The following is a 26478-nucleotide window of genomic DNA, read 5'->3' as shown; positions in this document are numbered from 1 at the left end:
AATAAACTACATCATGTAGATTCAAAAGCTTTGGATTGAACAAATTAACACATTAATAGACTCTTAAGGTAAACAAAACTAAAACACATGAATTCAAAATATAATTTCTAGAATTATGTGGTTCATCATGTGGTTCAGACAGGAGAGAATCTCACATCACTTTCAGAAAATCATTAAGAATCAATATTTCAGTGGGACCTCTTTGACTTCTTTGTGTTATATATTTTATAAACTACGTAGGTTACCATTATGAGCACTGTGTTGTAGTGAACATGGGCTTCATGGATGTTGGTAAAGTTGGTAAAGTACAGTGGGAGTGGATTGGGCTTTGTGACTGTTATGTATCTTATTAATCATAAACTGTACATTTCATCATCATGAAAGTATGCAGATTTTATTTGCATGCTGTACCGAGCTTTTAGGAATTTGAATGGGGTTTGTACTTTATACAGTGGCTGTATTATGAATACAATGGGAGTGGATTAGGCTTCATTGGCTTTCATGTATTTAATATAATATGTACATATGTACATGTATTTAACATAATTCATTAACCATACATGCCATTAATGAGTATATACATTTGATCAGCATCTCTCTTCACATATTTACATGAGAGAGGGGGGTGGGGGTATTTTGTAGGGAGGTAGGTGGCAAAAAGTCAGCAAAAAATCCTTTAAATCTGAATTAACTCATTAAATATGCACATTTATACTAATTAGATTGCGCACAGTTTTCAAGTTTCAGTGAGAAAATAATATAATAATAATCTATGGAAGAGAACAGCAATATATCCTTTATGTGTGTGAGTGTGTGTAGCACTTTATGATTAATCAAAACTACATCGCTGTAGCGGGCAGACAGGGCTTTCTCTCATGTTCATTGTAACACTGTAACACTGTAACAGTATTGTAACACTGTTTGTTGAGGTTATAGAAACACATCAGCTACTGAAACAGGGCAGGAACACGCAGGAACCATCTGCTCGGCCCACGGCGGAGTGGGCGGGGTTGACCCGGAGGGGCGGGGCGGTTGAAAGGTCAAAGTTGAATGAATTTTGTCTTTTGTGCTAAGCAGAAGAGTGGAGTCCGACCGAACAGCCGTGTCTCTTCCCTCTTCCCCGAATCCTCTTAAAACTCCCTCCCGAACCTCTCCCCTTCTACCCTTGCCACCCTACCCTCCCCCTGGGCACACTTCAAGGGACGGTTCGGGTAAGACCGCCCGAAACGGGGCTTTTTTTCTTTGAGAGTGAAGGACAGAGCTAACTGTGCGCCTCAGTGGGCTTCCTAGGCCGCGGTGGTCCAGGGATCAGGCTATTTCCTGGATCGGCTCATCCTAACGTTAGCAGGCTAATGTTGTGCATGGAAAATTAGGCAACTGTTATGTCCGATCACGTGCTAGCTAGCCATCTCTCATCTATCGGCTGCTTTTTGCAAACAAATTGCTTTGCTGGAACGACCACAAATACGCAAACGGGTGAGAGGGAATTTCAGGAATCGCACGTAATGTCAGTGAACTCGGCTAACAAGCCGAGCTAGCATTAGCGTGAACTAGCTGTGATGCTTGGTAGCTAACGTTAGCTGGTAGCGTTAGCCATTATTTAGCGACTCTCAGAAATGGGATTTGCGACGTTATCCCGTGAGCCTCCCGCTGCTATCGATAGTCACCGAACACAGGGTAATATACACAGACAGCTACCTTTTACGGCTCCCGTTATAATAGGGCAAGTCCTGTTTCCCCAGCTGTTCATAGCAGAAAATAGATTTGGTGACGGAGACTTACTGGGTCATTGTGGTGAAGTGAATCAGACTTTGACTCGTCTAACAAGCATTGGAGCAGTGAAGCGCCTCGTTTGGAAATGGCTTATGTTATGAAAACACAATAGTAACCCCACCAGCATTATAATTATGTTTTATTATATATCTTCTTTTGATGTCTAATATCATTAACCAGCACGTCAGTGATGTGCACACTTCTTCAATAAGCAGGTGTCTTCTTCCAGGCCTGCCTCACTGTCCTGCTGTTTAATGGGTTTATTTCTGCTTCTTGTGTTGCTGTTGCAGACATTAAACCTGTGACCAAAGATCCCACTTCTTGGCCAGTTTAGTATCTCGACTCTGCCGCAGCTATGGACTCTGGTGTGGTTGAAGGAGGACTTAATGTCACCTTAACCATTAGACTACTCATGCATGGGAAGGTGAGTGTGGTGCATGAGTTGTTTGACAACTGTTGTGGGCATAATACCAAGAATGTCTCATCAACTGCTTATGGTCATGTGGGTAGCCTGCGATCAGTGTAAAATTAAAATACTTGAATCTTACATAGCTCATCATATTCACTGCTTTCCCTTATTTTTTTATTTGCAGGAGGTTGGAAGTATCATTGGCAAGGTAAGTTTCTATCACGATTGAGATTTATCCTACAGCGTTTCAGTTGGCTTGTTTTGTAAATACTGCCCGTTTGTGATTTCTTCACAGAAAGGAGAGTCAGTCAAGAAGATGAGAGAGGAGGTAAGATTTGACTGCGATGTAGCTTTGATCAGAAAAGGAGTATTGCTTATGTGTTATCAAAGTAGTAGTGCCCTGATAGCATGTCTATACTGTAGCTGTTCCAGGGGGGTAACCCTGTCTAAGTATGTAGGTCAGTAATGTTGCTGTGACATTGACTCACACATGGATATCATAATATTGTGGTGTGGCCTAAGTTTAGTCTTTTCCTGGTTTTAAAGGCTGCACTACACTAAAGGAATGCAATTTTGTGCAATTATTAGCTGCTTTAGTGTTTGTCTCTACCTGGTTGGTCATCGTATCCATATGACTAATGACTGTTTATCCGAAATCTATATGTAAATATCCTCTAAAAGCTCTGACTACAATATTGATATTCGGGTCAAAATATCATGTATTGGATTTTGTTTATATAACCCAGATGTATTGACATAACATTAGTAGTTGTCTGACAAGCTTGTTTTCCCTCTTTGTCTCTGCAGAGTGGGGCCCGAATCAACATCTCAGAGGGGAACTGTCCGGAGAGGATCATAACCCTCGCGGGACCCACCACCGCCATCTTCAAAGCCTTTTCCATGATCATCGAGAAACTGGAGGAGGTTAGAGCTGCTTGCTACACCTGGAAGTCCCCATGAGATGAACTGCCATGACTTTTTTTTAATTCCTGGAAAACAGTGTATTGTAAATGATGACCTGCAGAAGTAGGATTACATACCAATTAATAAACCCTTAATAGATATTGAAACAGTCTGACCCACCCCCACCCCCAAATAAACTGGGTTTTCTCCTTAACTGATAATCTGTTGTTTTACACCTATTAATGATCAATCGCCACTGCCGCAATATGGGAATATTTACAATCAAGGAAGATAACCATTTCATGGGCTCTTTAAATGAGACGTTACAGTAGGCTAGTCGAATTTTAGAATGAACAGCTGTCCTTTGACGTTTCTTTCCAGGACATCAGCAGCTCAATGACTAACAGTACGGCCACCAGCAAACCACCAGTCACCCTGCGCATCGTTGTGCCTGCTAGCCAGTGCGGCTCGCTCATCGGCAAGGGTGGCTGCAAGATCAAGGAAATCAGAGAGGTTCATCTCCATTTTCAGTTTCCCTGAAATCTGTGAGCGAGAATCATAACCCTGACATGTCATAATCTCTACTGTGTGTGTGTGTGTGTGTGTCCTCAGTCGACAGGAGCTCAGGTACAGGTAGCAGGGGACATGCTGCCCAACTCAACAGAGCGTGCCATCACCATTGCAGGGACCCCACAGTCCATCATTGAGTGCGTCAAGCAAATCTGCGTCGTCATGCTCGAGGTAGAGACCCACTATTTTAGTCTAGTGCTGCTTTTCACTGTAAATGGATATTGATTGTTTAGGAAATTGAATGTTATAGTTGTTGGAGTATTTTTTTTTTTTGGTCATGTGTATATTGAGTCTCTTGGATATATTTCTTTCCTTAGTCCCCACCAAAGGGAGTGACCATCCCTTACAGACCCAAACCCTCAGGCTCTCCTGTCATCTTTGCAGGTGGTCAGGTAAATTATCCTTGGATTTATTTTTATTACTATTTGTTTGTTCTTCTAGCTCAACATAGTTACTGTAGAACACCAAGTGTCTGTATACTCTGTGTAAAACGATTTTTAAGAGAGAAATTCCTGTCTTGTCATTGAGGCAGTCGAGGTAAAATGCATTTGTTAATTACTCACATGTTATAAATCTAGTTGCTTGAACACTGTCTATAGCATACTTGGGCTTTGCTCTTGCAGCAGACCAAGGACAGAGGTCTGATGGATACTCACGTGCACCGTGAGTGACTCTTTATCACTCGCTCCTAAGTGCTGTTCTCTCCTTGCAGGCATACGCTGTCCAAGGGCAGCACGCCATTCCACAGCCTGATGTAAGTGAAGGGCCCTCTGTAAGTGATCCCATATATTTGCAAGTTCGGTCCTGGGTAGCCATGCCACCTTTTGACTTCCATCTCTGTGACTCCTAATTTTCCAGCCACTGTTTTCACATCAACATCCGTTTAAAAAATCTCAGAGTGTTTAAAATGTTAACATGGGTATAAATACATATATATTTTTCACTTTTTTAGGTTAATGCACAGGTCCCATCCTCCATTTCATAATTTTCTCTCATTATTACCATAACACTATAAAAGGGGAATGTTGTTATATTTCAACTTTGAAATTCTCTCTCTCTTTTTAGAAATTTCCCTACTCACGGTTTCCCTCTATTTGTTTTCTCTTCCGCTTCCTCTGTCCTCTCCTGCATTTTTTTTTTCAATAGCTCACCAAACTTCACCAGCTGGCCATGCAGCAGAGCCCCTTCCCCATCGCACCTAGCAACCAGGGCTTCCAGGGTAGGTAAAAGTCTGAAAGAAAGAGTTTGATTGCTGTGGATTAAAATTGTCCATCTCGATGGGATTCTCATGGGGTTTCTCTGTATTTCTGCAGCTGGGATGGACGCCTCTGCACAAACTGGCTCCCATGAGCTGACCATTCCAAATGATGTAAGCCTCATCAATTTCCTTTTGCTTATTTAACTTTTTTTTTTTTTAATGTTGTGGTAACAGAACCATGCTGCCAGCTGGATGTTTTTATGTCAGGTATTTTTCATGCTGCCTACATCTTTGTTCTGCAAGGGACGATGACGTTGTTTGTATTCCTGCTGTTCTCATATATTTTCTCATCCCCTCAGCTCATTGGCTGCATCATTGGCCGCCAGGGCGCTAAGATCAATGAGATCCGTCAGATGTCAGGGGCTCAGATCAAGATTGCCAATCCTGTGGAGGGCTCCACTGACAGACAGGTCACCATCACTGGCTCCCCTGCCAGTATCAGCCTGGCTGAGTATCTGATCAATGCCCGGTAAGACACTGTGGACTAGTAGGACTCTTCTGCTGCTTCTCAGTACATTGACAGTATCTCAAAGTGAAGTCAACACACATGTAGACACAGATATTCTGATGCTATAGGTTTGGCTTTAATTACTTTGGATCTGAAATGAGTAAAGTCTGTGATTGAAGTGCTGCTTGTCAGCTTTTATTTGATGGCCTAAATAGTCAAACACGAAGAAAGCACCTGCACATCTTTTGTTTTTTCTATTTTTTATTGTCATTCTCCAACGCACCCTTCACTAACACCGCCTCTCAAGTGCACAAAAGCTTTCTTTGTTAAAATGTCTAAATAGGTAAAGCATTAGTCTTTTTCCTACGTGATTTGCCTGTTGCATTTACACACAAGGATTATGTAGGCAAGTCATTTCCCCCCATGATTGAAGACAGGGGACTGTGGATTTATCCGCCTGTCATACAATTCCTCAGCCTGTGCCGGCATGTTTTGGACAGGAACTTTAGGAATTGATGGATTTTGAAACTGGGGTTCAGCATTTTGAATATAACCCAGACTGACCCATCACTGCGCCACCAACAGACCAACAAGTCCCCAAGCATCAAGAAGCAATTTCTCAGACACCACACATCACACATTCAAAGAAAAGAAAAATTATAGCCAGTAGAGGAGATCAGAGTCACCGTTGACTTGCTTTATATAAATGGGGTCCAAGTTTCTCTCTGTGCCGAGGCTTCCCAAAAGTCTGCAAACTTGATGCATAAGCAGCGTTTCATATCCAAAGTAAAAGATCAATGTATCACCATTCAAACATTTAAGGTGCTCATGTGTATGATTGCAAGTATTTCTACTAAAGTATTGAGGTTTTAGATGGCTTTTTTTTCTGTTTTTGTTCGACCTCTTAGGCTCTCTTCTGAAGCTACAGGATTGGCAGCAAACTGACATGGAGGATCTTCATCAGCACCTAACGTAACCCCTTCCCCTACTTTTTACCAAGAGGTCCCTTACTGAATTTAATGCAAAAACCAAGTACTCGGAACTCACCATTTTCTCCTCTCCTTTGGTTAGACACCTACTCAGCTGTAATTACATCAGTATATTGGTATTTTATTTATTTATTATGTTTTTAAATTCCCTTTGCATATAGTTTTTAAAGATATTTTCTTCTGTTGTATTTTTTCCTCTTATTTTGCTGTATATCCGTATGACCTTATTGATATAGCTGAAAAGTTTTGGAAAAATCTGAAATGGCATAAATAGTGTTTTTTATGTCAGATTTTTCTTAGAAAATGTAAAAATGAAGAAAAAAAGACCCGATAACATTATAGATGGACTGTTCTTTCGCTTCCTTTTAAATATCTATTTATTTTTATTTAATACACCACTCCTTGTTAGAATTCATCGATACTTGCCATCCTCTTATCTAAAGCTGTACTTCCTGAACGAGGCATTGTGGGTAATGGGTTTACATGGGTGTAAATGATGTACACTTGAAGATGTACGCAGGGAAAAGGTTTTAGTCAGAAGGTAATTTCTCCCTTTTTTTAAAGTGGGAGGCTAAAGGAGTATTTTAAGCTGCATCATGTCTCACCTCTAATTTGCTGTGTAATTCTTTTGTGTCATTCCTGTGTTTCCATCCATTTTATTTCTCAATCAGGACTTTTGAGCATTGTTGTGTATTGGATTCTGATAGGGTGGGTGGGCCTTGGTCACCTGGAGAGGGCCTGACTGACGGGAAAATATTTTCTTTTCTCTGAAATTACTAAGATGATAGTAATGATGATGATAACATTGAAATGTTTGTTTTAAATAGAGAAAATATTTTTTTTAACTGCAGGGCTGGGGGATGCTGCAAGGGGCAAAACTAAAAGACATATTGGTCTTTATAAGTATATTATGCTGAGGTATTAAATTAAGATTAACTAGAAGGAGAATTATAGAATTAACACTAGTTTCCTGCTATCCTTTTGCCTGGGTCAGATTTTATTTTTTATTATTCTTTGCAGGATGAAGAAACTCACGTTTTTGTGCACGTTTTCAAACTATTGTAGATCTGGGTGCAATTGAATTGTTGAAGAAATTAAAATACAGAAATAAAAAAGATGTGAAATGCTGAAACTATCTCTGCGTGCTCCATATATTGTATTATTTTAATTTTAATTTAATTTTTTTTTTTTTTATTTTATTTTACCTTGTCACAAAGGCAGCTGACAAGACACCTTTGTTTACCCGTTATCAAGCTCAAATTTATTGATAATCCAGAAAACAAGGTCCTGTCTTGTGGATGGCAACTTTTTTATGGCATGCAAGTGTGAAAGGGCGAAGTGTTGTGTTAAGTTATGAGATGACACTGGAATGGTTTGGCCGTGCTGAAAAATCACTGAAATAGTCATGTACTTCTGGTCCAGCTGTCTTCTCTTGAGGCATCGCTCCATCACAAATGGTAGCCACAGCACATTTCCTTGCTTTCCAAACAAACATCACACGTTGAATTTTTTTTTTTTTTTACCAATACATTATTTATTGTTGCTCATAATATTTTGATTTTGATATAATTCCTATGTTACAGGTACAATGTGCAATGCTGTATAAAAACAAAACCTCTATTCAAATCCAAAGGATACTTACTGTTTTACTAGTACCACCATAGAGAAGTGCTCTATTCTTGATCTGGCTACTTCCGCTGTAATCGTAAAAGGTAAAGGGATAGTTCAGGTTTTTAAGAAGCATACAAATGTTACTAACCGGGACTCTTCATCACAAAAAGGACCAGGCCCGGTGTTGTTGACACACTTGAAGCAGAAGTTATTACTTTGGTTAGCAATACTAGTGCAACTCAGAGAAGCTAAACCTAATTTCTCTGAGGAAACACATGCAGCACCTTTAAAATGCTTACCCTTGCATTACTTATAAATTACAAACCAAAAACTAACAACTTTTGCTGAAAAAAAACAAAAGACAAAAACAAAACAGAAGAGAAAACAACACCGGTCAGAGTGCTTTTTGACTCCCAGCTCACCACAAATTTGATAGGCTTCATAAAAACCCGAAGCGTGTTTCATAAGCAATGTGTATTTGAAACTCAGTGGTAGGAGGATTTAAAAAATAAATAACACAAATGTTACCTACTGAGAACCCTAATTAAGCTCCATGATTGATGTTTTAGTGAGATTTTCATTCCATTTTGACATCATTTTTTTTGAGTGCCAACAACATTTATTAACAAAAATGAAAAAAACAAAAAAACTAAATAACAAAAAAAGTAATATTTTCAGGATTAAAAAAGTGTAAACTTTCTCACAAAATATAAAACAGACACATCCAAACCATAAATTATAAACGTGTAGTCATGCATTTGTTCATAGGGCTGCATACCGTTTAGTCTTACATTTTTATCTTACACATAAAATAAATTTAGATATTTCTCATGTGGTATGTAATGGATATTTACATTATTATTCATTAGTATTTGATGCATTAGTGTATGGAATATCAGGATTCTCCCAGAGTGAGGGTTAGGGTGTTTAAAGGACGAAGAGTGTTATCTTGTGCGTGCGTGTGCGTCCGTGGGAGGGTTTTTGCTGAACTGGAGCAGTGGCTAAAGGTACCCGGGTAACTGTTCGCCTAAACTCTACCAAAAACCCTACTGAACTTAAATGACATTTATCTGATGTCACAAGCTGCCAAAAGATCTGATGCCAGGTTATGACAAAATGTCCTATGTCATCTGACGGAGGTTTACCAACCGACAAACTTATGAGACACCATAAGTCAACTTGTCATAGTCTGAGTAGTGTAGTAGGTGTGACCCCTTATGACAACAGTAATGTACTGCACTGACAGATTGGTGTACGCATGTGATGGTTGTTGTTTGCTAGTGTCCAGTGATCTACGGGGGGCCAGTATGGGGTGCTTGTGGAGACCCCTGCTGGGGTCCGGGTTGGGACAGCGGCACCCAGGCACCGGCGCTGGGTGGGCGACTGGGCTCTCCGCTACCTGATTGATCCAGCTCGGCACTGTCGCAGTCAGAATCGTCACACAGGGCCCGACTCTGAGGTGTGGAGAGAGTGGGAAGAGGAGGAGGTGTCATGTCTGGCCTATAAAGCGTTTTGGGATTAACAGAAATCAGAGAAATGCATTCAGTTCAATCTGAGTACATGGCATTAACTTTTGCTTGAGCTGCTTTTACCTCGTTAGGATTCTGCCCGGCATCCAGTGGGGCTTTGGCCTGGCCCAGGGCTCCGTCTCTCTCCGACAGGCCATCGGAAGCCTGGGCCGGGTCGGTGTTGTCCGCCGGGATCTCTGACCCCTGAGACAGGAGGTCATCGCTGCGGTCGTCCAACCTGTCGTCCGTGTTGGTGCTGACCACGTCTGGCGTGCCGCTGTGGGAGTGGTCAGTGGTGTGGCCCTCCTCTCCGTCCGATACTGACAGGTTCTCTGAGCTGAAGGTTGACACCGACTGGCACTTAGTGATGCTAGTCGGACGTCTGTAAAAATTGGATTGGGAAAAAAAAACACCAACAAAATCACCTCTTGCAGTCACTGAAATGAGAATATAAAATAATCATGCAAATTAATAACTATTACTGCTAACTGCTGGTTTTAGTTTCCTGAAAATATCAGCAACTCATCTTGTAATCACAAATAGCAACAAGGACCGACAGGAAAGATGGCTTGAGGGAATGAATTCCATTGCTGAAGGACAGCAACTTACTCACCGTCTCCGTGGCAACTCAACCTCACTGTCAACTTCACCCTCCTCCTCTTCTGATGACACTCCACGCCTCTGTAGTCAGACACAGGAAAAATGCACAAGTGAAAATTATCAAAGTATGTAGAGGAGGAAAATGTAAATGTGAACTGTTTTTCAGCACTGTACCTGTTTGCGTGTGATAGCTGCCCTATAGAGAATGGCTGAGGGTGTGAGGTGCTGGCTCCCAATGCCCCCCGATGCCCCGCGTGGCAATCTCACCGCCCCAGCTCCCTCTTCTTTATCCTCCCCATCATGGGGCAGGCGTGGAGATCCCAGGGACCCCCTCCCCGCCGCTGCCCCCCTCCCACACGGTGAGTCTGGGCTGCTGGAGAATGGGAACGATGCAGCATCCTCACTGGGAGTGTCACTGCGTGGAGGCGTTTCTGTGAGGTCGTCCAGACCAGCCGCCCCTACCTCGGACCCCCCTAAGCCTGCAGAGGCGCTGAGGCTTCCCCCTCTCTCCAGCCCACCCACTGCCGTCTCCCCTTTCCCCTGTCCCTCAGCCTCCAGTGTGGTGCAGATGAGGTCAGGGCTGGAGGAGGAGAGCTGCCTCTGCTGCTGCTCGTGGCTGAGGCCCCGCAGGGCTGCACTGGGCTCCAGGAGCTGCTTGGAGGGGTTGGTGGTGGAGCTGTTAGCCTGGACAGATGCGTCCCTGTTGGGGGAGGACTGAGTTGCCTTTAGTCCCGCCAGGTCCCCACTGCTGCCTTTGCCAGGCTTGCGATGGCGGGTCTTTACCCTCCGAGACCGGCTGGGAGAGGTGGAGCTTCTGTTGGGGCAGGATGGGATAGTGACCTGCATCACAGAGGAGTCCATTTTTGGAATGATCACCTCAGACTTGAGGATGTCTGGCCTGAAAGAATTGAGGAGGAATTTGTCAAAAAAAAAAAAAAAAAGCACTTTACACAAAATGCATGAATGGCTTACATATTCATTCCTTTCTTGTAATTGCTATAATTCATAGTGTAATATACTTTTGTTAATTAACCCTTGAAAGAGCTCTCACACCTCTTTCCTGATGGCAGTTTCTGTGGGACATTTCTCTTCTTGATGAGTTTGTCCATGGAGTTGGAGGAGCTGCTCTGCCTGGAGCTATGGTGCTTGAACAGGCCTGGATACTTTTTATCCAAAGACTGCTCTCGCCTGGAAAGTTATATCAAATTGGACCCACATTTAAATACACTTCCAGTGATGTGAATAAGTAATAATAACACTCTCCATTGGTAATAATATTCTCATAATATTAACTATAACAACAAATCTATTGTTTAACATCCTTCAGAGGACCAGAAGCCCAATTATGTGAATGGACGTCTCTGTACCTCAGCAACTCTTTCTCTTTGAGTTCCAGCTGCAGCATGACAGCGTTGAGCTCCATGTAAAGGTTGTTAGCTCTCTCCAGCTTCCTTTCATAGTGCTCGCGAATGTCCAGAGCATGCCTGAGAAGAAAAAAGGCTGCTGATGACATTGTGCATCCGCATGAGGGAATCCAAATCCCCTACAACAGAAATGCACTCCAGGCACTGATTTTATCCACAAGCGTGGACAAAGGAGGGACACTGAGGAATGAGACCAAGTGAAAGTGGCCTTATAAACTAACCTGGTAACATTACCAGAGTGTCCTGAATACTACTAATCTGTGGTGGTGCAACTCCCTGCAGCAAGATTAGAGTTCTTAAAGTTCTTCACAGGAGGTCTAAGAGAGAGGTCTCCTGAGAGATCCTGGTGAAACACAGACCTGAGCTCCTCTCTGCGACGGTTGATCAGTTCCTCATCCAGTCGGTGGAGACAGGTGCCCTCGGATTTAATCTTCTCAAAGTGCTGTTTCACCTCTTCCCGCCACTCAGCCTATTGAGGACACATTTTAGCTTAAAGTTGAAAGTTAAACAGCCTTTTGTATGCTATGCTATGTGCATATATGTGTGTGCATGTGTATTTGTGGCTGTATGTGTGCATGTAATTTATGTCTGCCTATTTAATTGTGTGATTCTTTATTTGGTGTAACTACAGTATTTCTCTTCCATATGTGAATCAGATGATGCAGCAACTGTACCTGGGACTTAAAGTATGTCTCTTGTGGGGTGGAGAGTACATCAGCTGAGGCTATATCCAGATGAAGGAGGATCTGACGGAAAGAGGGCCTATTCCTGGGCTTACAGTTCCTGCAAATCCAAGAATGTATCGTCAGTGGGACAACTATGTACATTTACGATGCACTATAAAATCAATAAAGGTGGTAATGGAGTAATTTCACACGTTCAACATTTAACAGGAGACAAACATCTCCCAGTGCAACTGTTCTCAACCCCTGCTTCCACTAATCTTCATCTGCTCATTTTCTAGCCCTGGTGCTCCCTCTGTATTTCTCTCTCCTGCTTTCCTTGGTCTTTTTCTTTCCTTCTACCATTTGTCCATCTGTTCCTGGGGCAGCACTCACCAGCACTGTCTGAGGAGGATCTTGAAGCCGTCAGGGCAGCTCTCGGGTATGGGCAGCTGAAGACTGTTATTTCCCACACCCCAGATGATGGCAGATGAGTCTACATCTTTGTATGGGATCTCTCCGGTTAGCATCTCCCACAGCACCACTCCAAAGGACCTTTGAAATCAAAAACGATTAACTAACAATACAGATACATTATCTCCTCTTATGCTGTAGTGCAATATTAAGATGCCAGCTGTCATTCTAAGTCAGGAAAAGTCAAATTCTAATGTATTTATCAAAAAGTGGCATGTTTGCATTTCACTATCCACTCTGAAAACCCATGAGGTTTTATCAGACTTACCAGATGTCGACCTTCTCTGACACTGGCTCATTCCGAATGACTTCAGGTGCCATCCAGGCTACAGTGCCAGCAAATGACATCTTGGTGCTCTTATCACTGAGCTCCTTGGAGGTGCCAAAGTCTGAGATCTTTACCAGATCATCGTGAGTAATCAGCATGCTGCAAGAGAGAGAATATTGGACTAGGTTCTATGTTTTAACAAAGTCCACTGTAAATGAAAATAATCAAGATTTACTTAATTCTGGTCTTGTTGTAGAGGATTATCATTCAGACTAGTTGTGTTGATCTCAGTGACTTACTTGGGGGACTTGAGGTCTCGGTGGATGATTTTGTGGAGGTGGAGGTAGTTCATTCCACCAGCAATGCCCATGGACCAGTCAACCAGGAGGGAGGGGGTGATCTTACGGCCGGCCCTCAGCACCTCGTACAGTTGGCCCTGGGCACAGTACTCCATCAGGATACAGTAACAGGGAGCCTGGGTGCACACACCCCTAGGAGGAGAAAGCAAAACAGTCAGATTGAGCGGCGCGGGTGAACAGACAAGGATCAGAAGTATATCAAAGTCCTATTTATGCACTTTCGCGATGGGCAAATTGATACACGACTCTGGAGATTAGTATGAGTTTCCTCACTTGAAAGTGATGATGTTGGGGTGCTTGAGTTTACGAAGGTGTTTGATCTCAGTCTCTTTGATGTCTCGAACTTTCTTCACGGCCACGTCTTCTCCGTGGAACTTGCCGAGGAAGACCGCCCCCTGTGCCCCGCTGCCCACCCACTGCAGGTCTGAGATTTCCTCAAATGGAACCTCCCAGGACTCTAAATACAAACCAGCAAGTCAACAAGATGAAGCCATTAAACTTGATGAAGATATTTGGCAGACTGAATTAAACACACCATATAGATAATTGTTCCATCTACATTTTTGCATACCTACTAACTGTAGATTAACCAAGTAAAAGGATTAGGATGTTGTCTCCCTGGTATGGAGCCATTACTGTATTTATTCACAGTCTAATCTGGCCATCATCTGTGATAATGACACTACGTAAATCACTACGAGAGCACTGGTCACTAAAGGGAGACAGGCTGGATAGAATAAAAGAGACAAGCAGATCAATTCTTCATGAGGTCCACTGAAGTGATGAGATCTCCAGAGAGCTGGTGCTGCTGTGGAGGCAGATGCACATGACGCCTCACTAGCCAGCTGTGAACCCGCTCTGTACTTGAACGCTGCTGTGAACGAACAGGGCTGATGAACTCATGAGTGGTGTCACGCCATGTTGCCAGTGGGACACGGTGGCAGTCAGAGAGTAATGGAAATAATGGAGAGTGAGCATCATCCGTGGGCTCAGCAAGCTATGATGCATCTCCATGGTTACAAAGGCACCGCAACAACTTTATATAGTGAATGACTGACATTTTAAAGTCACACAAATACATTAAACATAGCTTTTCTTTTCTTTATGGGATTTAGATACCCCATTCTTACTGCTATCAGAGGCACTTTCCAAGACTCAGCAGAGAGTCAGATATCATTGGTGTGGCTTTCGTACTTGCTTCACCTACCTTCTTGGCTATGTTTGTGTTCAGTGGAGTAGGCCTTTCCAATCATGGTCCAGACTGGTTTCAGGCAGCCAAACAGTCCCTCCAAAAATCCTCCACTTCCTGATTGTAGTCGGATGTTTTCCGACTGGCTACGGACAGCACCGGCCTCCGAGCTAAGCCCCGCCTCTGCCCCACCGCCACACTGACAGGCTTCATGTTCATGCAGTTTTAGCACACTGTTGTCAAAGTGGGCTGGGGGTCCATCACTTGGTGTGGGGCTGCTACCACCCGGCCCCCCCTGTCCACCGGTGTCAATGGACAGCACGTTGCGCAGGACACACTGTGTGGGGGTCAGGTCAGTTTCAGGGGTGCAGGCAGGGGTGTCTCCATCAAGCCTTCGATAGGGGGGTTCTGAGATGGGGGTGCTGAAGCCTGAGAGGGAGGGGGAAGGGGCGCGGGGCTCATGAATACAGGTCCCACTCATCAGGGGGTTCCCCAACACAGCGGGTTAGGGTGGATGGAAGATGGAAAGATGAGAAGGAACCTGAAGGGGGAGATTTGTGGGGGTAAATGCATTAGAATCATCTATAGTCACTAATACAGCCCTATTTCTTCACTTTATGCATAGCATTCTTACTACAATTCAGAATAAACACAAGGCTACTATTCCAAATTAGTTTCAGAAGTGAACAGCTCCAAAATAACACAGCATGTTGGTTGGAGCTGTCTGGTGCTGAAAACCGCTTCTGTCAATGGTCGGAGCATCTCTTTCAACCCAGTCAGTTTAGTAATTAGCAAAGTCTTTCAGTCAATACTGGACTAACTTTTGTTTCAGGCAGACAAGCCGACTGATGTTGTGAATTAGTCAATCAGTGCTGCCACAATTCTCCAGTTTCTCGTTCAGCTTCCACAACAAAATCCAGCCTGAATCATGCAGTCAGCCTCATTTCAGTGTCTGTGAATGGGAGGAACAGACTACCCAGTGGAGCCATCACCTAGAGTGGAGATGGGCTTTATGAATGAATCGACCAAAAGGAGGTTGTGCTGTCCACAACCACCTATTCTCTAACCCTTCCTTCGAGCAGCATCGTTGCTCTTCTGTCTGGCAGGATCAGCACAGGCCACCGAACAGTGCCCATATGTCGTTCGTCATTCAGCAAGAGAAGAGCATTGTGTGCATCTGAAGAATATGACGAATTGCATAACCACCCCAATGTGAGCATGAGTGTGTACGCGCGTGCGTATATGTGTACGTGTATGCGTGTGTGACAGGGAGAGAGAGAGAGAGAGAGAGAGAGAGAGAGAGAGAGAGAGAGAGAGAGAGAGAGAGAGAGAGAGAGAGAGAGCACATGTACTCAATTCACATAGCCTACACCAGCTCCATATCTTGTACTGCACCACTGCATGAGAAGAACCGCGACGACTTGAGCGAATTGAAAGCGTGAAAAGGGGAAAAAACAACCCTGGGCCTATGGGAAGGAGCAGTGCACACAAACGCAGGAAGATCAATCTTTAAATAACCAAGGATGTGATGATGACACTCAGTAGCATCACAGCCGACGTGCATGAATTGAAGCCCGAACCCTACTATGGTCCATGCCAAGTAAAACTGCCGCAGCGTCTGTAGATTTACTGAATGTTGGCATCAACACAAATATTTCGTAATGTGGGCTATCTCGCTGCACAAATATGATTTTCTAGCATTAATCGACGGTGATTCGTTTTTGGCAACAACAATTCATTGGTGCAGTGTGAGCAGCGTGTACCGCACCAAGCAAAGGCATCATACCTGAACGTCCTATAATACCTGATTTCTTATTTAATCAGCATTAATTGGATAGCATGACATTCCCATACCTTTCTGCCTGGTTGATGTCGCGTTGTCAAGTGAGGGGTGGGTTCGGCTTTCTACTTGCGATATTAATGAGCAAATCGTTGTTTATCTTGTCCGGACTGTCTCTTGTATTTTGAGTCCCTACCCACGAGTTCACGTTATCAGGATGAATCCCAGCGGGCAAATTGTGTTATCAATAACCGGGGACCCATGCAACGTGAGACGCGCTGGGTTTGGGGGAGGGAGCTGTCTCCTTCCCAGTGCTGAATTGACGTCACGGAAATGCAACATACGCCACTAGGGGGCGCTACTGTCGCAATCTGCAAAAAATAAGAATGTAGGCTACCAGTTTCCATCATTAATGCACCCTTAACTTTCCCTAAATGTATCGTTACGGGCGCACTTCATTCACTGATTCTCATTTTCATTCTCATTCTCATTTTCATAGACCGAGAATCAACCAAATGAACTGGGCAGGAGTCCTGTGCAATCACCCACCCTGCTGTAGTGTCCTTGAGCAAACCACTGCATGCCTACAAGCTCCAGGCATGCTGCTTTGCAGCTTATCATGCGCCCTGACCACCCTGCTGAGGAACGAAGAAGAAAAGTGAAACGTCCTGTGGAGATCAATAAAGTCTCATATCATCATCGTTATGACTCAGTCCCATCTGGTTGTCCAGGCTTATCATAGGCTATCACACACATACATATGGGCTTGAACATAATTTAATAAATAAAAAAAGCTTAATGCACATACGATGCAGTTTGGGGCAATTTGATGAGACAGACGCAAAATTAAAATGATTTCTTGACATCAAAACTCAAACGACGGCTGCTGCTCTGCTGTTTGGCTCAGAGTGGGTGCAGTTTCACTCTTCGTCCTGAGGAGAGCAGCACCTTCACTTTTGGGCAACGACTCTGCGCGTTGTAACAACAATCCGCACTGTTTGTCCCTTACTGCTTCCACTCATACTGTACACGGCGGGAGCCAACGTGAAAGTTGGAAATCTGAAGGAAAACAGTGCGTCATTCGCTTATTTCTTGATTTGAAGCGTAGGAAATACTTAACTGACGGCTCTACCCGGGACAGCAAAGGTAATTAGCAATAGTAGTCCGACGAAGTGCCAAAAAACCAAATTAATGCTCATTTACAGCGTTTGCTAGCAAACAAGCTATGCTAACCAGGATGTCATGACATGATTGCAATGTCCACTCATCCTTGACAGCGCAGTCGTGATAACTTCCATTGTAATTTTATCTGACAGCCTATAACTGTGTTTGTTAGGGTTTGGGGGTGGAAGATGTGCTCTCTGGCCCTGTTTCCCCCTCCGCTGCCCTGTGGACAGGCCACTCTGTGTGAGACAAACAACGAGCTGCTGTCCAGATCAGCCTCCGAGGACTGCCTCAAACAGGTCGGACACTAACAACAAACTTTGGGAAAACGGGTTTCAGTTCAGAAACAGAAGCACTTGGTTGAAAAGTGGTTGTCGGTTAGGGTTATAATTTACATCCTAGATAGCACATATGCTCATGGTAACATTGCTGAGCCTCCATAGTGTGTGGCGCACCCATAGAAACTGAATTAATTAATTTAATAAATCAGTTTCTATGGGCACACCGTAGTCAGGACGTTGTTGCTCCGTTATTTTGAAAAGTCAGAGTTGTCTGCCTGACTTGGGGCAGGGCGATAGGACTGATGAATCCCTCTGTCGATATTGCAGGGATGACTATTGGTGCTTTAATGAGATATTTTCAAGCACGAGGTTTTTGACAACCAGCCATTCGTAATGTTTACTTGTGAATATGATGAACAATCGACTCCAACAGTAAGAGACTAGCATCCATGTACTGTAATGTGGTATTTAAAAAGACAACACTGCCACTGCCATATAATATCAATGTACTGCCCAGCCCTACAGCCAGTCATTTTATAAGCATCATTAATAGGTAAAGGTGCAGCAAAGTGGCAGCATGGTCTGTGTTTTTTTTTTTTTTTTTTTTTTTTTTTTTTTAAAGCAACGAATTACAGTTAAGAGCTAACCCCACATACAACCAACTGCCATTGTTCATACAAAAAAAGTGTTTGATTTTCATGGTTAATGTGTAAAACCTAGAATTATCAGTGATAATTCTGGGTTTTAGATTTGATCATTGTTCAATTTGATCAGTCCAGTTTTATCATTGTTCAGTTTTCATAGTGTAAAAACCTAGAAAACAATAACCATGAAAATTGAACCATGATAATTTATCATTATCAAGTGTCAACACAACAAATTACCCACTTAGTTACAAATATTTCCAGTTAGTACTTCACACCATCCACATGTGCTGTGGTGTAGAGGAGATGCCAGGGACAAAACAAATGATGTAAATCTAATTCTAATTTGATTTTGTACAGCACACACTGATAATGTTCTGTATAGATCTGAAAAGAGGTTGAGTGGCAGTAACTTAAAGTCGCACCATGTGGCTGTGTGTGTGTGTGTGTGTGTGTGTGTGTGTGTGTGTGTGTGTTCACTGTAGGAGTCCAGCCCTCTAAGTCTGTACTTCCCTCGGGAGTCGCTGAAGCCACACAGTCGAACAGAGAGCAGCAGTAAGGCGGCCTTTCTTGACCACTGTGAAACACTGTGGATGAGGAGTGCAGCAGCATGGTTTGTAACACACACACATGCAGACATACACACACAGAAACACAGTCACTAACACACAGATAATTCACACAGATAATTCACACAAGTCATCTCTCTGGCCTCCAGGCGGGATGCTGGTCTCACTGGGCTGCTCAATGAAATCGCAAACTCCAGTGCAGAGGGTGGGTGAGGCGTCCAGCATCTGTCACTGTGCTTTGAAACACAATGGCTCACTTAATGCCTCCATCCCTAATATGTCCTGTGACATGCGTGTAATGTTTGTGCTTGTGTGTTCCCAGTGCCCAAGTGGCTCTCAGTGAGTTCTGGCTGTGTCCTGGCATTGCTCCAAAGGATCTCCTCTTTCCATGGTTCCCTGTTTCCCCACCTCACAGTACGTCGTGTCCACTGGTTAAACACATCAGCCATAAGAACAGCTTGTATCTGCACATTAAAATCTAACTAGCCATTTGTTATTCATTTTTCAGTTAAGTAGTGAGGATATGATTGCTGAATTTTCCCAAGTGCTGAAATGGTAAGTGCTGACCTTTTTTCATAATTTTTAATTCACTTTATCTCTCAAATGCCAGTCTCTAAAAGAACCACTGAAATGAAAGTATGGGATTCAAGATATATTCATTTATTGGTGTCACACACACACACACACACACACACACACACACACACACACACACACACACACACACACACACACATATGTATATACATACATACATACATACATACATATATATGTTTTAAAATGGATTTTGAAGCTGGGCTAGGTGTATTTGGCTTGTTGAGATGAGGAAAGTGAGAGGAAAATGTTTTTTTCTTTCTGTCTCACAGAAATAGTCTTATAATATAACACTACTGTTTAACAGCAAATTGTATGTCTTATTGTGATTGGTGTGTTCTTAAAAGTCCATTTTGTGGTTGCTAATTAGAAATGCTAATAAATTACTGTTTTACCAGGTCTGACTGTGCAGTGAGAGCCTTTGCCTGGCATCCTCATACAGACAAATTTGCTGTAGCCCTTTTGGATGACTCCATTAAGATCTACAACCCCAAAAGGTACCATAACTAAGCTCTTTTTGTTCACTGGACTTTAAAGTTCGAGTACAACTCACCGTCCATTAAAAAAAAAAGCAAAGATGATGAGCCATCGGATTGTTTAACAATGTAAGACGGTAGACAAATTGTGAAAATGTGTACTTCCAATAAAGACACAGGTGCTTTACTAGAACACAATACACTATATGAGAGAAATTGAAAATAATGTTTACGCACTGTAAGTTCACAGTGAATGTAATTTAATTGCACCAACATTGTTGCTGGCAAAAAATTGTTTGCACCGCTCCTTTTGCACCTACAGGACTTGTAGACTTTAACAGTGTGAGTTGACAATAAGTACATGAAACCATTTTAAGACTAGATTTTAAAAGTCAGCACCGTGGTGTGTTGCTGTTGCAGTCAGACTAGTTCAGCGCAGTGAAATTTACTTTGTATTAGCATTGAACAAATGTTAAAAAAATTGTATTGCAATTATTTTGACAAATATTGCAATGTCAGTAAGAGCCATGATTTTATTGGAAATGATATTTTTGTATCAGAATTTTCATTTCAGTTGAAAAAAAAAAACTATTAAAATGATAATGTGATGGTTTTGCCGTGGTCTTCACCAAACAAACCAGTTTTCTCATGTCTAGTGAGTACGATATATTGGCCAGGGCATCTCTGTAGCAACACAGTACTTCATTTATAATTGTATCCTGTCACACATTTGATCTTTTTACTAGAAAATTGCAGCCCCTGTGATTTGGATACTTGATGATATTGTGATTTCAGTAATATTTTGATTAGTTGTTCAGCCCTGCTTTGCAAAGGTGATGCATCCTGCAGTGATTCTATAGAGGTAAAAGCAGGACACCAGCCTTGAGAACGGGTGTGAGCAAGCACATTACAACAGAGGAAATCTGCAGGAGCTTGTTGATGCCTGTTTGAACCTCTGATCCTGATCACAACAAAGCTGTTTGTCTCCATGTCAGACTACAAACGTTCCCTAAATCCTGCTGCATTTCAACCCTGCACAGCCATTCTCTGACTGCACTGTCACTGCTTAGTCTTCTTGATCACCACAAGCTCTGTAAAGGTGCACTTCTGTCTCTCAGTGCCACAGCACCTACACTGAAGCACCGTCTACAGCGGAGTGTTGCTGCAGTGCAGTGGAAGCCCCTGTGTGCGTCTGCCCTGGCTGTTGCCTGCCAGAACTGCCTGCTGGTCTGGCATGTGGATCCCTGCTCACTGTCAACCAGGTTTGTTCTCACAGAGAGGCGTACATACTGCTGCATTACTCTTGTGTTCAGACTAGATGCAGAAGAGCAGTGAACAGGGTCCCTACACTGTCTGGAAAAGTATGAAAACATGGAATATGATTTTGATCATTTTCAGGTCTGGATAAGTGTGGAAAAATATTTGAGTTTCTGGACGATTGCTTGTATTTACAATGGCATATTTTGATTTTGTTCACATTTGGAGCCAGCTGAAAATGTTTTCCATGTATTGGGCGGGGCAGAGCGATTCAAGCACTTGTCCAAAAAAACTGTTCTGAGAAATGACTAATATACCCCATCCACCCATCACCTATATTTGTTGGTAATAGTATCACTGCTATTTTTGAACGCTCATCAGAAAACACTAGAAAATAAAATCGGCATAGTTACCTTACTGACAGTTCTCCATTGAAAAGCCAGAAAAGACATTTTTGTTTTTAACTATAGTCTTTGCGGTCATGAAAACGACGACTGTCTAGACTCAACTCAAAAAATGTGCAAAAAGCATTTAATTTGAGTCTCCCAGCCATGAGAACCACTTAGATTCAACCATTAAACCACACATTTGGCAGATGAGTCAAGAGAGAGAGAAATCGTGCTTGTGGAGTGACACTGAGAAATACACTGCTGGTATGAACAGCCGTGCTCCTGCTCAAATTCATGTCTCACCGACAGTCTGATCCCAGCATCACACTGTTTTCACTTGTTTTGTGCTGGATTTTCACAATATTTTGTCTCTTCTCACCACTCATCCAGGCCTTCCTCTGGCTGTGCCCAGGTCTTGTCCCATCCTGGCCACTCTCCAGTCACTTCCATCGCCTGGTCTCCAAGTGGATCTTTCCTCGTGTCAGCCTCACCCATGGACACCAACATGATGGTACAAACCAGCAGCTTCAGTCTCTAAATGAGTTTCACCAGCATTGTCATACACATGATGTTTTAACGAATCCCTTGTGTTCACCGAGTTGCCGTGATTGTTGTTCCATCTCCCTCTTTTCATCGCTGTGTTTGTCAGGTATGGGATGTAGCAGCAGAGAGCTGCGTGCCTCTTCAGCGTGTGGGAGGTGGCGGGGTCACCTTCCTGTCCTGGTCCCCTGACGGCAGCCATGTGCTGGCTTCTACCCCTGCTGCCCTGTTCAGGTTAGAAACTACACTTCACTTGGATACAGGGGCGTTGTTTCAGCAAAGCCAGGGTATGGCAATGTGACATGACATTACAGGAATGCTCAGTGGTGATGGGAATTGAAACATTTGAACTTATGTAAAACAGCATTAAAAAGCCAAGTCCCAATAAAGCACTGAGTTCCTTTTATTGGCCGGGTGTATCTACACGTTTTGACAAATCAAGGCCGGTGTCACTTAGAAGCCGGGTCTAAGTTAATTGTTTTTTGTGGTTACCACAGGTGTTGTTTTTCTTTTCATCATCATATGCAGTCAGTTAATATGTTATTCAGTAGCCTCATTTTTATACAGCTAATATTCATACTTACTGGTTTAAGTAAGAAATTTATATTTCCCGTTTTTTTGTAAGAGTTTTGTAAGGCATTATAGACAGGTCTCTATAAATGCCGGTTCCAAATATAGGCTTGTGCTATACCTGCTATGCTACTGAAAACTGTTTTAACAGACTTATATTTCTCTCTCACATTCATAAGTCCTAATGTTCACATGTCATGCGCTACTGAAAGACAACAGTGAAAACACCTTTCATTGTTTCTTTTTTGGTGCATGTTCCACTGCCGTGGACAGAGAACATAGGCCTAATTATCATTAGTTATATGTTTGAACTTAACAGAAAATAAAAATAATAAAAAAAATGCATTGAATTCCATCATAATTTCTAGTAGGTAATCAAGGGGTGTTCAAAACACAGCAAAACCAAAGGCCAATTTGGCACAAAATAGGCAAATTTGTTCTAGTTTCAATTTTCTAAGGCCCCACCATGCAGGCTGATTTCAGTCTTCAATAACGTTTGAATTCATTTGTTACTGGAAAGAACACATTTAATGCACAGGCTGTTGGGTACTTATCTAAAGCATTATTGATTTATTAAAAAAAAAAAATAAATAAAAAAATAAAAACTAATTCAACAGTACAGCAGCTGCCATGCCTTGCCATGCGCATTGATGCCTATACATGGACAGTCAAAGATTAAAGCTTTCACAAAGAAGTTTGAGAACCACTATAGGAGTTTATAATTCTTGTAATCTAGTTTGTGCACTCTGCGTTGAACCTACTGTATGTAAAGCTCTCATGGAATATTTATGAATTTTCAACATGCTTGATTAGTGTTCATGCTGTCTGGCCCTGGGACATTTGCCAATTTGCTACATTATAATTGAGGTCCACTCATATGCCATGAATATTTATGAACATGCGAGGGATTAGTGGCTTAGTCCAGGGTGTAGCACGCATTATAAGATAATGTATGGACAAAAAGGGAAGTTTTAAACTTTCTGTATTAAACAGAGAGATAACTACTGTTTCTTTAGGGTGTGGGAGACGAGGATGTGGACCTGTGAGCGCTGGCCGTGTTTGAAAGGACGCTGTCAGGTGACTTTGGTTTTTACAACTCACAACACATTTTTGATTGGCTTAGACATGGGTTAGTTAATTAATTGTGAGTTATCTTTTGCTCATCAGTCCGGTTGCTGGAGTCCAGACGGGAGTCGACTTCTGTTTACCGTTCAGGGAGAGACAGTCATCTATGCTCTGACCTTCACTGACACACCAGGTTAAAAGTCATATTCTGTACACAATCCCAAACATGTTCATTTTTATTTTAGAACAATGTTTGTGCGCTGACTTTCAAAGCTTCCTCCGCAATTCTGGTGCAACCTGCTGACTTCTAGGCTCTGGGAGCTCTGATATTCAGCATGCAGACATTATTCTCTTTTCAGTAACTTGCGATTGTGTCCTGCTCTTGCTGACTTTTTGGATATTCATACTATTTTGTATTTTGTACTGTTTTATTACAAAATGTCTTTGGTAGGGTTGATTTGACCCAGGATTAGTTTTGCTCTAAAATGAGTGCTAGCTTTATGAGTAATTTATTTCACATTGGTTTGAACGCTCTCTCACACATGAAAAAAACAGAAGTTGAAGAAGGTAAATAAATTTACAACCCAAAAGAGCATTTTGTGATATGTCTTTCTGTGTGATTTTGCTTTTCTTCATCAGGAATTCCTTCAAACACAAAAGGACCAAAGGCGGCAGCAGTGGTGGCTGACCTGTCAGAGACAACTTTTAACACACCTGGTGGAGACATTGTGTAAGATGGTTCAGATAGAGCCTACCGTACCCGCTGCTCTGGCTAATTGGCCATCCTTGAGCCTCAAATGTCAAACGCAGGCTGAAATGACCATAAATTTTAGCTGTACTCATCTCTGGTTTTATGTGTCTGTCAGTGTTGGTGGAGAGATCCAGTCTTTAGCCTGGGACCCGAGAGGAGAGAGATTGGCAGTGCTTCTCAAAGGTCAGGAGCATTTCTCCTTGTTTTTAACTTTGATCCAACTGGGGTATAGTCCCAGTTGCTATTCTTTCTATTTTCTTATTTTTAGTCAGTTCTCTGTAAGTCACATTCTCCAATAATTCTGTATTGTAGCTGAATCTGTCTTAAATGATCTTTCAGGTGATCCTCAAGCCAGAGACCGTCCTGCTATGATAGCCGTGTTCAAGACAAGAACCAGCCCCATTTTTGAACTCTTGCCATGGTATGTTTGTGTGTGTGTGTGTGTGTGTGTGTGTGTGTGTCCGCATTTCTTAACTGTGCACTCAGAAGTAGTGCTCACATTTCTTGATCTAGAGTTGTTTCCACATCAATGTATATTATTTTTTGTGTTTCCTATCAGTGGTTTTGTCCAGGGGGAACCTGGCACAGAGCCGAGACTGATGCAGTTTCACCCAAATTTCCAGCATGGAGCCCTGCTCACTGTGGTCAGTCTCTCCATGTTGCTCCTTTCATATGACCGTCATTTGCTCAAATAAATTTTGAAGTAGTTTCAACCATCAGTGATGCTGACAGAGAAGATTTGACTGGTGAGTGACACACTAACATGTTTCATCTTTCTCTCTCCATTCCCAGTGTTGGTCCAATGGAAGAATTACCCATGTACCTTTCTATTTCCTGAGTGCCGGGATGGCCCGTCACGGCCTCGGTGGCAGTCCACCTCAGCCGCGCCCCGAGGAAAGGCCTGCTGACTACATCAATCAGACGCTCTATACCGAGCTCACCACTTGACCTCAAAACTCACTTCCCCCATCACACATGCTTACTTATCATTATTGCAATTGTTTGTCAATAAATATTTAGTTCTCGCTAAACTAAGACTCGTTTATTTCGTGATCGTTGGGTGATGCTGAACTATAGAGAAGCGACTGGGATCACCACCAGAACATATATTTCTCTGTAACATTTTCTATATTTCTCTATAAAATCAGTGGGAGTTAGTTAGGTTTGCTCTGTTTTCTAATGATTTTTCTCATCCATTGATGTTTTTTTTCTTATGATTATATCCTGAGTAATTTTAATATATCGGGTCATGTTTTGTCTATTCAGCAGTGACAGTAGAGAGAGACAGGAAAGGCAGAGCAGAGAGAGGGGATGACATACAGCAAAGGGTTTGGCTGCTGCAGTAAGGATCTCATAAGTGGTACACGCTCGACCTGGTTACCCATCGGGGTTCACCCTAAATCACAATTTTCAAGTTTTTTCCAAATACCGGAAATGGGCAGTATACTTTTAAATAAGAATATGTCAGTGTAGGTGACATAATTCTAACTTTTATTGCTCAGAGGACAGACTGAGAGAAAGCAGGCTTTAGTACAGACAAGTAGTGACGCAACTGTTTGGCTGCACCTTTGACACATTACTCTACAAAATACTAAATTCAAGTCAACATAATTTTCTCTTCTTTATTTATGCCTATTAGTTCATCAGGAGCAAACCATGCCCAACCCCACCCTGAAACCGAGAATGAATACAGTACTTTTATTCCTTTTGTTATGAGATTCTCTCATGAAAATACACACTTGCATCACAGTCTCAAACATGCACACATACACACACACAGACTATGCACTCACATTCAAGAGTAACTGACCTCTCAAATACAACTATGTCAAACAAAAAAACATTTAAGTACATAGGAAAGCTTCTGCAGAAAGAGGAAATGCATCCCCACGCCATTTGTTTTTATTCAAAAGCTCAATTAAAAATCGACTTCACTGTGAATTCGTTTTT

General features: G+C 42.5%; 3 protein-coding genes across 4 annotated transcripts; 2 read left to right on the top strand and 1 right to left on the bottom strand.

Annotated features, from left to right (window-relative positions):
• The first annotated feature begins 1051 nt into the window (after positions 1 to 1051).
• Positions 1052 to 7485, top strand: pcbp2 (poly(rC) binding protein 2). Of its 2 annotated transcripts, none has more exons than XM_030055670.1 (13): positions 1052 to 1211; positions 2064 to 2197; positions 2367 to 2390; positions 2478 to 2510; positions 2990 to 3106; positions 3467 to 3598; positions 3698 to 3826; positions 3973 to 4047; positions 4368 to 4427; positions 4802 to 4874; positions 4969 to 5024; positions 5213 to 5382; positions 6270 to 7485. In XM_030055670.1, the coding sequence occupies exons 2-13, from the start codon at positions 2129 to 2131 to the stop codon at positions 6304 to 6306; spliced, it is 975 nt and encodes a 324-aa protein (XP_029911530.1). In that variant the 5' UTR covers positions 1052 to 1211; positions 2064 to 2128; the 3' UTR covers positions 6307 to 7485. The 2 variants fall into 2 exon arrangements, with proteins under 2 accessions (XP_029911530.1, XP_029911531.1); XM_030055671.1 differs by having other exon boundaries at positions 1053 to 1211; positions 4368 to 4409.
• Positions 7486 to 7902: 417 nt separating this feature from the next.
• map3k12 (mitogen-activated protein kinase kinase kinase 12) lies at positions 7903 to 16466 on the bottom strand. Its single transcript, XM_030055768.1, has 14 exons — positions 16300 to 16466; positions 14464 to 14986; positions 13530 to 13713; positions 13197 to 13388; positions 12898 to 13056; positions 12552 to 12710; positions 12168 to 12276; positions 11853 to 11962; positions 11437 to 11553; positions 11123 to 11257; positions 10244 to 10967; positions 10083 to 10150; positions 9554 to 9851; positions 7903 to 9415 (listed from the first exon to the last, which is right to left on the bottom strand). Exons 2-14 carry the CDS (start codon positions 14924 to 14926, stop codon positions 9254 to 9256), a joined length of 2880 nt encoding a protein of 959 aa, XP_029911628.1. The 5' UTR covers positions 14927 to 14986; positions 16300 to 16466; the 3' UTR covers positions 7903 to 9253.
• Positions 16467 to 17210: 744 nt separating this feature from the next.
• On the top strand, positions 17211 to 25559 carry aaas (achalasia, adrenocortical insufficiency, alacrimia). Its single transcript, XM_030054770.1, has 17 exons — positions 17211 to 17371; positions 17562 to 17688; positions 18800 to 18927; positions 19033 to 19088; positions 19206 to 19297; positions 19392 to 19438; positions 19879 to 19977; positions 21075 to 21218; positions 21993 to 22113; positions 22252 to 22376; positions 23729 to 23789; positions 23880 to 23970; positions 24417 to 24507; positions 24644 to 24711; positions 24868 to 24949; positions 25088 to 25172; positions 25321 to 25559. The coding sequence occupies exons 2-17, from the start codon at positions 17578 to 17580 to the stop codon at positions 25474 to 25476; spliced, it is 1557 nt and encodes a 518-aa protein (XP_029910630.1). The 5' UTR covers positions 17211 to 17371; positions 17562 to 17577; the 3' UTR covers positions 25477 to 25559.
• Positions 25560 to 26478: the final 919 nt, after the last annotated feature.

The sequence above is a fragment of the Myripristis murdjan genome, chromosome 7, assembly GCF_902150065.1.
Source record: "Myripristis murdjan chromosome 7, fMyrMur1.1, whole genome shotgun sequence".
In the NCBI taxonomy this organism is placed as follows: domain Eukaryota; kingdom Metazoa; phylum Chordata; class Actinopteri; order Holocentriformes; family Holocentridae; genus Myripristis; species Myripristis murdjan.
The sequence above is the reverse complement of the archived record's forward strand: the minus strand, read 5'-3'. Positions and strand labels throughout refer to the sequence as shown.